General features: G+C 44.8%; 1 protein-coding gene across 1 annotated transcript in view; it reads right to left on the minus strand.

Moving 5' to 3' along the window:
* GMDS (GDP-mannose 4,6-dehydratase) overlaps positions 1-13,895 on the minus strand; it is a 385,892-nt gene that overhangs the window by 72,780 nt on the left and 299,217 nt on the right. The window contains exon 9 of the mRNA XM_068162936.1: positions 4,774-4,870. Within this exon, the coding sequence (XP_068019037.1) occupies positions 4,774-4,870 (97 nt within the window). The remainder of the gene's footprint in view (positions 1-4,773; positions 4,871-13,895) is intronic.

Here is a 13,895-nt window from a genome sequence, read left to right on the forward strand (position 1 = left end):
CTTAGGAATTAAGAAACAGCATTTTAAAACAAATAACTCCATGAAGATGAAGTATCTTTTGCCATTGCCCTGATTTTTTTTCTCCTAACCACGACATGTAGTTTCATTTGTATCAGTGCTAGAAAGGACCCAGAGAGAATTGCTTCATTGCTTAAGGCACATAGCAAAAGGAAGAAGTTAGCAAGTCCTTTTCTCTTTGAAGAATAATAAGAGGCCAGGTGATTGCTGAAATATTAGCATCGCATTGTGACAGAGTTTCCAGGGTTTGCTTAAAGGAAGGAGATTTGCATTGATGTCTGTACGTCCCTAGAGCTACAGCTGTGCCAGCCCATACCAAATACAACGCACAAACACAACCTGCAGAACCTATTCCAGGCAAGTTGGAGGAGAACTGCCCAAACACGTGGAGGGGAGTCATTCCCTGTGACACATGCAGAGAGAACATCAAAGTAAGATTAAAAAACCCAACATTTGTGTGTGGCTGAAAGGTTTCTCTTTTTATTCCCCCCCCCTTCTAAAAAGAAACTTAAAACTCCCAATTGCTCAGTGGGGGACAGAACAGACCAGCAAGACCCAGAGTTAATCTTTATCCTTGCAGGAAAGGGCAATGGGATGAAGCAAGCTCCTACATAACTGTTAGCTTAATACCCACCATGCAAGAATAGCAGAGGCAATTTTATGCAAACACTTTAATGGGCTTTGTTTGGAAGCAATTATGCAATTTTGGGGGGGACATTTCTGCACACAGATTAATGGCAGTTATCTTGCTGAAAGATAAGAAAATTAAAGACAGGACCTGGGGGTGCTGATTGACAGCTGCCTAAACATGAGCCCGCAGTGTGTCCAGGTGGCCAAGAAGGCCAATGGCATCCTGGCATGCATCAAGAATAGTGTGGCCAGCAGGAGCAGGGAAGTCATTGTGCCCCTGTACTCAGCACTGGTTACGCCACACCTTGAGTACTGTGTCCAGTTCTGGGCTCCTCAGTTTAAGAAGGACATTGAGACACTTGGATGTGTCCAGAGAAGGGCAACAAGGCTGGGGAGAGGCCTCGAGCACAAGCCCTGAGAGGAGAGGCTGAGGGAGCTGGGGTTGCTTAGCCTGGAAAAGAGGAGGCTCAGGGGAGACCTTATTGCTGTCTACAACTACCTGAAGGCTGGTTGTAGCCAGGAGGAGGTTGGTCTCTTCTCTCAAGCAACCAGCACCAGAACAAGAGGACACAGTCTCAAGCTGTGCCAGGGGAAGTTTAGGCTGGAGGTGAGGAGAAAGTTCTTCACAGAGAGTTGTTAGCCATTGGAATGGGCTGCCCAGGGAGGTGGAGGAATCACCATCCCTGGAGGTGTTCAAGAGGGGATTGGACGTGGCACTTGGTGCCATGGTTTAGTCATGAAGTCTGTGGTGACAGGTTGGATGATCTTTGAGGTCTCTTCCAACCTTGGTGATTCTGTGATTCTGCCCTAATTCTCTAAGAATTACCCAGCTGCAGGATTGGAGAGGTCTGCTTCTGACTTGTGTGCTACAGGTCTGCTTGTTTCCAGCTGACTGAGATGGGTCACAGAACTTCAGTTTTAACTTTTAGGAGAAATTTTAAATTAATTTTATTATTATTTTTAATATCAAATAGATCGTTTAAATCCAAGCTGGCTACCTACAGTATAAACATTCTGACTGTAACGAGAGTAGAACAGAGTAGTGAGATAATTTATGAAGGATCCACATATGAAAGGCGATTAACCTGAAGTGGCAACTTCTTTTTACGTGTCTGAACTATGATGTTACTAGTGGTGTGCTGAAAAAACCTGCAAAATACCTGAAAGCATCTTCCATAGTATATGAAGGCAAGTATAAAAGGTAAAATTGTCATGAAACTCCTGTGAAAACTTCTGACTTCTAAAAAGGCAGAAGCAAAAATTTTTTCCCTCCAATCCTTGCAGCAGGTTAGAGCTTCCAAGCTGAATTAAACAAGGGTCAGAAAAAATGTTGAGAGGTCTTCAACACAAGCTGAAAGAAAAGACACCAGTAAGTTTATAGCTGGCAAGATGCATTAGAAGCATTAGCAGGAACAATTCCAAGGCCAGTAACTCCCAGAGGGCCCCAAAGCCAGTCAAAAGCAGAGTGAAGAGATTTAAAGTCAAGGCACTCAAAGGGTCTGTGTGGATTGACCAGAAGACAGTCTCACATTTCAAGGTTTCCTCTTCAGTACAGCTAAGCTTTGCAATGGAAGCCCTTGACCCCAGAGATCACTAACTGAAGAAAACAAATGTGTTTTCAAAACTAATGTAATGGCACTGCCAGAACTGTCTGCACACAAGATTAAATGATATTTATTTTCACTTTGCAAAATACCATGTTATATTTTAGAGAGAGAGAGAGAAATGTTTCTCGATAAGATGTGAGATTCTGAGCATCAGATATTCTGTGTCAGCTGAGATTCAGCAGCAGAATTCCTGTTAACTGGTCTTGCTCATCCTCCTCCCAAAATCACAGCTTCCTTGCCTTCAGGGGTCTTGGTGAAGGTGATGGGAGGAGACACATCCCATCAGTCCATCTCAGCTCTCTCATTGCTTTTCCTCCACTAGACTGGATTTTCATCTGGCATTTTGTAATCGCACTGAATTAGATTCATAGAATCATAGAATCAGTCAGGGTTGGAAGGGACCACAAGGATCATCTAGTTCCAACCCCCCTGCCATGGGCAGGGACACCCCACACTACATCAGGCTGGCCAGAACTTCATCCAGCCTGGTGTTAAACACCTCCAGGGATGGGGCCTCAACCACCTCCCTGGACAACCCATTCCAGGGCTTCACCACTCTTATGGTGAGAACTTCTTCCTCATGTCCAGTCTGAATCTCTTCACCTCCAGCTTCATTCCATTCCCCCTAGCCCTATCAGTACCTGATGTCCTAAGAAGTCCCTCCCCAGCCTTCTTGTAAGCCCCCTTCAGATACTGGAAGGCCACAATAAGGTCACCTTGGAGCCTTCTTTTCTCCAGACTGAACAGCCCCAACTCTTTCAGTCTGCCCTCATAGGAGAGGTGTTCCAGCCCTCTGATCATCCTCATGGCCCTTCTCTGGACACCTTCCAGCATGCCCATAAATTAAATAATTAAATAAAACAAAAGTGATTCTGGGTACCCACCCTGAGATGCTCTAAAAATGGAACTTTGACTGCAGGAGGCGGATGCCACATCTCTTTACAGAAGAGTTTGATCACAGTTAATTTGCATGTTCCTTAAGACAAAGGCACTTCAACCTCCATTTTGTGCTTCTGTCTTGATCTCACTCAAGCAGTTTCACAGCCTTCTTGTTTCCTCAAGGACCAAGTAGGGACCACATTAAACACAAGGTAAGATGGGGGCAGGAGAAGACAGTGGTGGAGTTAAAACACAGTAGGCAACAGAAGACTTTAAGGACAGATGAGGAACCTTGAGAACCACTATTTCAGCAGAGTGTGTGTGAACACATGAACAAGGTGGAACTACAGTGAGGACTTCAGAATAGCTACATACTGCCAGTGCATGCTGAGGAGTGAATATGTACTTGCTAGCATGAGGTGTGACAAAGAAGGAAAGTGGGTCTCGAAAAGCACAGACTTGTTGGGTCAAGAGTCCTTTTCCTGTTTGGCAAGTCCTTTCGTCTCTGTGTCCTCCTTATCGTCCTGACACCTTACCAAAATGAAGAATGATGGACAGCTCTTAATGACTTCCCAGCATTTGATTCTGATCCAGTGGCCCAGCCCTCTTTGGCAAAGCATTACAGTGTCAATTCCTCTCTGAATTTCCACTTTAGGTTTCATGCCCACTTCCACATGTGCAGCTCCTCACTCCCACCCAGCTATTTGAGTCCAGATGGATGTGCTTCAGTCACACCTTGCTTGAATCAAGCCAACATTTCTGAACAGACAGACAGACTGACAGTTTATGTGGCATCAGCAGCTGTCAGGGCTGGTATCACCCTCCCAGAATACAGAACATTTCCTGGGAACATCCACCCCTACAGGACACAGTCAAGGCTATTGTTCCCCAAGTCCAGAAAGCAGGCTCTGTCCTGTGTCACCTGTGCATGGCAAACCTCCTGCCTGACTTAGAAATACAGATTTTCCTCTCCTAATATGCTCATCAGGAGATTTGAGCACAGAGGTTAGTGGTTTGGTCCCATCAGCCACATGAACTAGTCAAGCATTTCTGGCAGACTGCACCAAGGCATTCCATGGGAGTAAGAATAGGTTCTGCAAACAAGCATTCACTGAGCAGTATCCTGGAAACACCTAAGAAAATAGAGCACATAGGCAGTCCTGAAACAAGCTCTTTGTACCCACAATGCTCTCAGCTGAACAGAAGATACTTATTGGATGAGGTTGGAACACTGGAGATGCATAAGGAGCCACTTTAAAAATGAAGCCTATTAGTGCTCACCTTCTCCTGCCTACCATTTTTGCAGCTGGAGGAGATGACCACATAGGCATTCAAGACCAGAAGGAACAACAGGCTATTCTACACCTGTTGTTTCCCATAAGCTGATGTTTCACCCCCTAAACATCCCCATGCCTGCTCTTAGGGCGACAGAGGCAGAGCAGTGGTATTCCCAACTCTTGCCTGTTCCCAGGGAGCTAGCGGTTAGGGGCCAACACCAAGCAGGCTCATTTCAAGCTCCTGGAGCTGGCAGCAGGAGTGCAATTAAGCTGTTTTCACAGCATGCTGGCCAAATGCAGCAATTTATTGGCTGAGTGATCGGATTATTCATTTGCAGAGCTAAGAGAGGACATTTTCTTACCACTTCAGTTGGCCTGTAGTACTTGTGATTGACTGTCACATGAATCTTGCCAGTCTCTTTGCATCGTCCTACTTCATTTTCGTTCTTCCCTTCCCACCTGTAAAGAAGATAAACATTTAATCAACCCATAATTACTTTAGTGCTCTGATCTTACCAGCATTTGGCCAGCTTTCATTTACTTGAGGGCTGGTGTCAATCCTCCCTGCAGGACAGTATAAACTCATTAGCTATAGGAACAAAGGCAGAGTTTAGACTCGAGTGGAGCAACAATGGCTTTTGAAGTCTCTTTGTTTTGGTTCTTTTTCTTGATTCAGTGGAAGGTCTGAAGTGCAGGACTTCCAAATTAAACACACAACGCTAGGGGAAAATAAAACGTCCTGATTTCAGAATGCCTCATGTATCTGCAAACAAATATGACAGGGAGGTTGTTCATTTTGTGGATGGGTTCAAAGCTGGTTTCTTCAAATATTTTTAACTCTTGTATTTTGGCCAGTACTTTCAGGAACTCTTTAATCTGTTAATTTTATGGACATGAAGCTCTGTTTGAATAGCATTAAGTGGCATAATTTAATTTGTGCTTAACTAGGGAAAACAAAGCAGAAATAGGTCTTGAGTTCTCCGTCTTAGCTCGACATAGCATGTCACAGACACGTCTTGTAAATAGCACTTGCTACCCTGCCTGTGAACCAAAAGCCATCCATGCTGGCTGAATCTGTTTCTGCAATGTACCATAGCTTATGTCATCTGCTTGTGCCACAAACTATTTTGTGAGCAACTGTCCTGGAGCAAAACCTTAAGGGCAGCAGAGGAGGAATGGTGTAGTGGGTGACCAGCTCTACCTCCAGCGAGGCCAGGAGCCTCAGGACAACACTCCCTCCCAAACAAATGCTTCAGAAGGGTACACAGGTGCGTCAAACCTCATCCACTGAATGTACAAAATGCAGACTTATGACTCAAACTCTATCTTCTCTTTGTGGTTTAGCTTCTAAGTTTATATCATGGGGCTCTGGACCAGCTTGGCACAGAAGAGCAGTGATTAAATCCTTTACTCTTAGTGTTTAAATACAATCTTTGTGATTTAGAATAGAATAGGATAAACCAGGTTGGAAGAGACCTTCAAGATCATCGCGTCCAACACCACCCAACCAACTAAACCATGAACCAAGCACCCTGTCAAGTCTCCTCTTGAACACCTCCACCACCTCCCTGGGCTGCCCATTCCAATGGGCAATCACTCTCTCTGTGTAATACTTCCTCCTAACCTCCAGCCTAAACCTCCCCTGGTGCAGCCTGAGACTGTGTCCTCTTGTTCTGGTACTGACTGCCTGGGAGAAGAGACCAACCTCTGCCTGTCTACAACCTCCCTTCAGGTAGTTGTAGACAGCAATAATTTACATCAGCTCTGTGATTTAGATTCAGCCTCAGTCACCAACAACAGAATCAAAGTCCCTCTTGCTTCCCACTCATTAACTGCCAGCTCTTGGGTTTTTGTCACAGACTTGGTTTCTCCTTGCTCCCTTGACTCCCTACCCAAAAATCCTTGAAGAATTTAATTATTTGACAATCTCAGCCTTCATTTTTGAGTTTCTGTCCCCGAGGCATAAGGAGGAAAGTGAAAATGTGACCCATGAAGGTTAAAACACTGAAAGGCAGAAGGAAATACCAAATACTAGCTTTTCAATCCCATGATTTTTTAAGCACAGCTCATGACTTTTGGGTAAGGAGCAAAGCCTGTAGGATGCTTGATACTGGGAACACTTCATGTTGAAATGGTGTCCAACAGATAATAGCCACAGTGAAGTCAGCTGGTAATTGTCATGCCATGATGGTAACGATGATTTATAACTTACATTTTCATCCTTTCTTTTTTGCAGTTGCTCTGTTTGGAGCCTGAACTGAAAAGTTTTCATTCAGAAGCCAAAACTAACATTAGTCCCTCCCATTAAAGGGCAGAGGGTAAAAATGTGCAGGACTCAAATGAGCTTAATAGAAAACTAACCATCACCAGTAAAACAACAGGAAAGGCTTAGATCAGGAGACGTCAGTTGTTGTTGGAGGTCACTGAGCAGAGAACCCCATTTAACACCCAACAGGCTTCAGAGGGCTTGGCCGGGCCAGTAAAGACTCACTTAGTGTCGCTATCAAAGTTATACAACAATAGAAAGAGCTTAAGAAGAAGTCTCCACCCATTTTATCCAGTCCAGTAACGTGAAAATTTCACAACAGAAAAAAAAATAAATAGTTTCTCATTGTGACCAGAGTACTCTGATAGCCACACTGCCAGCTCCTCCAGGCACCTTGGACCCCACAGCTGGGACATCACCCTGGCAGGTCTGCAGAGGGTCAGCCTGACACCAGGAGCAAGCAGCCCCTTCACTAAACAAATCCCCCTACCCTCATCTTCTAACTACAAAGAAAGGGAAAAACCCCCACCAAACCCCTTGGTAACTTCTAGTCATACTGGATACTGTAACATCAGATCATTGGAATGGGCTGCCCAAGGAGGTGGTGGAGTCGACATCATTGGAGGTTTTCAGGAGGAGACTTGATGGGGTGCTTGGTGCCATGGGTTAGTTGTTTAGGTGGGTTGGATTGGTTGATGGGTTGGACTTGATGATCTTGAAGGTCTCTTCCAAACTGGTTTGGTTTATTCTAAATAAAGGCATGGGGATCCCTAGCATGAGATACTTCCAGCCGTCTAGGAACAGAAGCCACCCAGGTTTCTGTTCCTTGGGGTGGATACCCAAACAGGCAAGAACACAGCCCTGTGGGCTATGCAGAGGATCCCTGGCTAAAGAAAGTTTGGTCCAGGGAGGTGGTCGAGGCCCCGTCCCTGGGGGTGTTTAAGAGCAGGCTGGATGAGGCTCTGGCCAGCCTGATCTAGTGTGGGGTGTCCCTGCCCATGGCAGGGGGGTTGGAACTAGATGATCCTTGTGGTCCCTTCCAACCCTGAATGAAACTATGAAACTATAATCAGGGCTGGGCCAAGTGTATAGAGGTTGAGAAGTGGATCCTCCAACCCCTTGCACGTGCCCAAGCCCAGGGTTCCCAGGAAGGTGCCTGGAGTGGATCCTCCACCTTTTGTAGGTTTCTCACAGAAGGCTGGGTCCAAAGCCTGCAGGCAACAAGCCTTTATAACCAGAACATTATCTGGGGAGCTTCACCCTTCAATGAAGCAATGGACTGGTTTACTCTTTTGGCCAACACCATCAGCTACACATCAGAATGCTCTGCAGCTGGAAAAGGACACACAAGACCACAAGTCTGGTACTGACCAAGTGGGTTTGATATGCCCTCTGCATCTACACTTTGGGATTGCTTAGGATGACCTCAGAAACTTCCACTAAACTACACTAACCACATTTCAAATTCATGTGTAGGTTCCTTGTTTAGAAAGTTCTTCTCCTCAAGATCTTTCACAAACTGGATTTACAGGGAACAGACTGCATTTAATTTAATACTAACTCCATACTTGCAGATCACTGTTGTTAGGATACTTAATACTAGTGACAATCAATGCCCCCTCTACTTCTTCTCTGGAGATTCCCATTATTTTTGATTTCCTATAACTATACAGCAAGACAACAAGCCTAAGGTATGAAACCACCCACAGGTATGGAAGATATTCTGAAGAGGAAGGGCTGGAGTACGCCTCAAGGGTTGCAAGGTGGACAGGTGAGGACACAGGGAACAAATGAGGAAGGTGGCAACAGCCCTGCGAAGGACCAAATGGTCCCAGTGGCTGTGAATGAGCAATGACCAAAGCAAAGCACATCTGTTGTTGAGGTGGTGAAGAATTCAGCTAAAAATGAAACCTTTCAGCAAAGCACAGATGGACTGATGCATTTCACCTCCTTGCTAGAGCTTTACACAGACGCAGAACCGACAGACTCAAAACATTTCAAGCCACCAATCATTGCTCAGCCTCTTCAAGGACAATAAAACTACAATATATGCCTTTCAAAGCAAAAGCATGCCAAGAGGATGTATTTTCACATCCTAAAACAAACAAAAACTTAATAAAAAAAAAAATCAGGAAAATTTTGCTCTTTTCCCACAAAAGATTCCATTTGTGTAGTCCTCAGGTTTGTGGCCTGACTGCTGCTACACACATTGAAACCAAAGCGCTTTATTGCGTCCTGGCGCATTGCAATCAGCAAAACTGACCCCACATTACAGACCATTAACATCTTTTCCAAGCAATCTGTGGTAGGGAAACCTAAAATCTGACTTTTCACGTCCTCCTTTGCAACCGTCTCAGCCAGCAGCCTTGCCAGCAGCTCTGATGCACCAAAGAATCAAAGGTATAGGGTCTGCATAACCATGACTTTGGGTTTAAATCTATATATGCCACCATAAAGAGATGTATGTAAATTATTTTTCACATGCCCTGATCGATCAGGTCTTCAGTGTTTGTTCTCTAAAGGAGCACAATGAAAACAGTGAGATTGTTGTTGCTATATTCCCAGCACTGTCAAGATGAAGTTTCAAAACTCTAAACTTCCCCTATTATTATAAGGCTTATTATGAGACTTTACAAAAGACTCCCTGCCAGGCTCCCCAGATTTCCCCTCCCTCCCCCCCAGTTATTTGGAAATCCTTTGAAGTTCTTTTCCATCTACCCTGAATTGTGAAAGTTGGAGTAAAAGAAAATGTTTTCTCAATGAATATTAATGCTTCTGTGAAAATCCAAACATTCTGGAGAGAAAAGTTTTAGTTTCAGGTAATGTCAGCCTGAAAAATATGGCATTAATAATATTAAAAAAAAAAAAAGAGCTTTGACATTTTCAGAACGATTCCCCTCCTCCCCCCACCCCCCTTCCCCCCTTTCAGAATGGCTTTAAAAAGTGTTTTGAAATAATTCTTTATTTACAGGCCGTCCAGGGGGGCTGTGGAATCTCCCTCTCTGGAGATAATGCAAAACCCTCCTGGATACATCCTTCTGCCCAGGTGTCTGCAAGGAAGAGTCCTGAACACAGTGTATTGTCACCAGAAGTGACACCCAAACCCACACCTTTTTGAATAGGCAGCGGGGACAGCTCAGGAAGGTAATTTTCCTAGGCTGGGGCACACAGAGTCACACCTTGAGTCCTGTGTCCAGTTCTGGGCTCCTCAGTTTAAGAAGGACATTGAGACACTCGAACGTGTCCAGAGAAGGGCAACGAGGCTGGGGAGGGGTCTGGAGCACAGCCCTATGAGGAGAGGCTGAGGGAGCTGGGATTGTTTAGCCTGGAGGAGGCTCAGGGGAGACCTTATTGCTGTCTACAACTACCTGAAGGGAGGTTGTGGCCGGGTGGGGGGGTTGTCTCTTTTCCCAGGCAACCAGCACCAGAACAAAAGGACACAGTCTCAAGCTGTGCCAGGGGAAGTTTAGGCTGGAGGTGAGGAGAAAGTTCTTCGCTGAGAGAGTTGTTTGCCATTGGAATGTGCTGCCCAGGGAGGTGGTGGAATTACCACCCCTGGAGGTGTTCAAGAGGGGATTGGACACGGCACTTGTGTCATGGTCTAGTAGTCAGGAGGTGTTGGGTGACAGGTTGGACTTGATGATCTTTGAGGTCTTTTCCAACCTTGTTGATTCTATGATTCTATGATTCTATGATCCTGTGTGATCTGGTATAGGTGATCCTGCTCTGGTAGGGGGATTGGACTAGAGGATCTTTCAAGGTCCCTTCCAGCCCCTGACATTCTGTGATTCTGTGAAAAGGCATTTAGAAGAGAAGTGAAGCAGTCCAGCTGACCTGAAATCAGATATTTCCTAAAGTATAATTTCAGAGAATTGTTTTCATTTCACTTAGGGAAAAAAAAAAAAGTGGAATTTCCCTTGAAACACCACATTTAATTCTTACCCAGCCTTCTTATAGAAGAAACTCACATACCTCTTGTGATGTATAAGATCAGATAATTAAACTGTTACAGTCTTCAAACCTTAAGTTAAGTCTTGAAACAGTGATTAGGTCTGCCTACATTTAAAACCTTTTGTCAATAAGAAAGTAATAACAGTCTTTTCAACCAGAAAAGCCAATTCTGTAGCTGAAGTGTGCTAAATGCCCACATAAAGCATCCACTCTGCAGTGAGAATGGTGACTAAAGGGATCACGGACTCACAGAACATCAGAGGTTGGAAGGGACCTCCAGACATCATTGAGTCCTAAGCTCCTGCCAAAGCAGGATGACCTAGGGTAGTCTGCACAAGAATGTATCCAAGCAGGTTTTGAATGTGACCAGAAGAGACTCCACAACCCCCCCTGGGGAGCCTGTTCCGGTGCTCCGTCACCCTCACTGTAAAGAAGTTTCTCCTCATATTGAGGTGAAACCTTCTATGTTCAAGTTTTCATCCGGTATTCTTTGTCTTATTACTGTGCACCACCAAAAAGAGCTTGGCTTCCTCCACTTGACACCCACCCCTCAGATATTCACAGACATTGATCAGATCCCCTCTCAGTCTTCTCAAGATTAAACAGCCCCCGGGATCTCAGTCTCTCTTCATAGGGCTGATGCTCAAGTCCCCTAATCATCCTTGTGGCTCTCTGTTGGATTCCCTCCAGCAGGTCTCTGTCTCTCTTGAACTGGGGAGCCCAAAAATGGACACAGTATTCCAGGTGTGGTCTCACCAGGGCAGAGTAGAGGGGAAGAAGAACCTCCCTAGACCTGCTGGGCATACTTGTCTTGATGCACTCCAGGCTACCTAGTGGCTCTCTTGGCCACAAGGGCACATTGCTGTCCCTGGAGAACTTGCTTTCCACTAGCACTCCAAGGTCTTTCTCTGTGGAGCTGCTTTCCGGCAGGGCAGCCCCTAACCTGTACTGCTGCCTGTTGTTATTCCTCCCCAGATGCAGGACCCTGCACTTGTCCTTATTGAACTTCATGAGGTTTGCCTTCACCCAGCTTCCCAATCTGTCCAGATCTCATTGGATGGCAGCACAGCCTGACAGGGTGTCAGCCACACACCCAATTTTATATCATCAGTGAACTTGCTGAGAGTACTCTCGGTCCCCTCATCCACGAAATTGGACCCAGTATTGATTCCTGGGGAACACTGCTGGATGCAGTCCTGTGAGGACCCTTACTCATGTGGACTCAACCCAGGGTCGTGTTCCTTATTGACCTGGCTGGGCTCCTCTCAGCTATGACTCTTCAAAATGCCTCCAGTTTCTGCTTGAGCTTCTGTTCCCTTCCTCCTCACCTGAAAGCTCCTGATTTTTATGAGCTGTTAAAATAACATATAGCCCTGGCCAGCATCAGTTTTCAGTGGGCAAAACCCAGACCTGGGAACAGCAATTGTTCTGCTGATGCTTTTTCATGGCTTCTCATCCAAGTCTCATACCCCCATTACTAACACATTGCTGGCTTTCTATGCTTACAGCAATCCTTCAAATCTCATGATTTCTGTAACCCAACCTCCCATTTTAAGGTTAAAAAAAAAACCAAAACAACCAACCAACAAACAAAACCCCAAACAAACCACAGACAAACCAAACCAAGCCAAACCAAATCAGGAACCCCCTCCTCCCTCAGTTCAACCTCAGTTCAACTTTCACCGCCATTGCATTGGCCACTACTCCGCTTCTGGTAGTGGTTCACTTTGTTAGGCCTTACAGCTTATCTGAAAACTTCACCTTTTCAGGGTGACCTTTTGTAAGACCAACTGGCAGTGCTAGGGAGGATAAGGTTTCTATGTAGAGCCAAATGGCTTGAGTTAAATATTCATTTTCACTGAACTAATTCTGATCCTGGAGGCAAGGAATATCTCTGTAACAAATACGCATGTATTCTTGCATTAATAAAACCCTCGATAAATCTTCTCACTGCCCAAACAGGATTTTTGTTTTGTTTTGTTTTGTTTTGTTTTGTTTTGTCTTTTCTTTTCTTTTTCCACCCCCCCCATTCTCCATATTTGCAGACAGTCTTTGCAGCACTGCAAAGAGCTCCAAGAGCTGTAGTGGTTTCAGGCTATCTTTGCGATCCTGTTCTAATGTAATAAGATTAATGACAGAAAATTAGCCAAGACAAGCATTTGCCTGTTTCATTTACCCTCCTGCAGTTCAGATTATGGGCGGGAAGTGTTTCCCCCAAGTACTACTTAATTAGTAATAAGTAGAAGGGAGAGTAAAAGAGAGGAAAAAGTAGTGTAATCCTTATAGGGGAGAAAATATTTGTAGCTCTGAGGCTTTCCTGTTAGTACAAAGGACTGAATTTCAATGATTCAGAGGACAATATAAATACAACTTGAAATTTCTCTCTTGAATAAGAAATGGTAGAAGTGAAAAAACCCTACACAAGTTAGACAAACCCCTGTGTGTGCTTCAGTGTCAACCTCAGAGAGAATCACTCTTTCTGCAGATGTATGTATCATTAGTTACAAAAATGTAGTAAAGTTTCTCTCAGCTTAGCTGGAAGACACAGACCTGACATGTGCTAGTGAGTGGCTGTGACAGTATTATGTTATCTTCTTGGAAGGCCTTTTGGGTCTGCCCTGGGTTTTCAGCTCTTTAAGTTAATGTGGATTGTTAGGAAGGGAAATTAAAAGAGGAATAAAATAAATGTTTATCTGGTTGATGGGGCAGCCAGGATTGATTTTCTTTCTGCCCTCCACTACAGTATAGATTCATAGAATCATTTTGGTTGGAAAAGATCTCCAAGATCGTCAAGTCCAACCGTTAACCCACCACCACCACCACACCCACTAAACTATGTCCCAATATGCCTTGTCTATGCATTTTCTTAACATCTCTGGGGATAGTGACTCCATCATCTCCTTGGGCATCCTTTTCCAATGCACCACCACTCTTTCAGAAATTAAATTCTTCCTAATAGCTAATATAAACCTCAAGATGTGACAGCTAAGACACTGCCATATTCACCACTTCCCCTGCCACTGCACAGGGCAGGGATGGTTAAGATTCCCTGCATCTGTGCCCTGTGTTCTTGGATGCACTACAGGTTCAGCCAGCTGCTGCTGGCCATGGCATCCCTTCTGAGCATTCATCCCACCAGTTTTAAGAGGCTCATTGTACAGCAATACTGGGAAGCTGTGCTATCACTTACAGCACTGGAAAGTGCTGCTGGAAATTTCCCAGGTATGCTTGTGAAATTGCAAAGTTTCATAATACCTGTATACCTCC

This window comes from Melanerpes formicivorus, unplaced genomic scaffold (assembly GCF_026170545.1).
Source record: "Melanerpes formicivorus ecotype bairdi unplaced genomic scaffold, bMelFor1.0.p_v2 SCAF_69, whole genome shotgun sequence".
Classification (NCBI taxonomy): domain Eukaryota; kingdom Metazoa; phylum Chordata; class Aves; order Piciformes; family Picidae; genus Melanerpes; species Melanerpes formicivorus.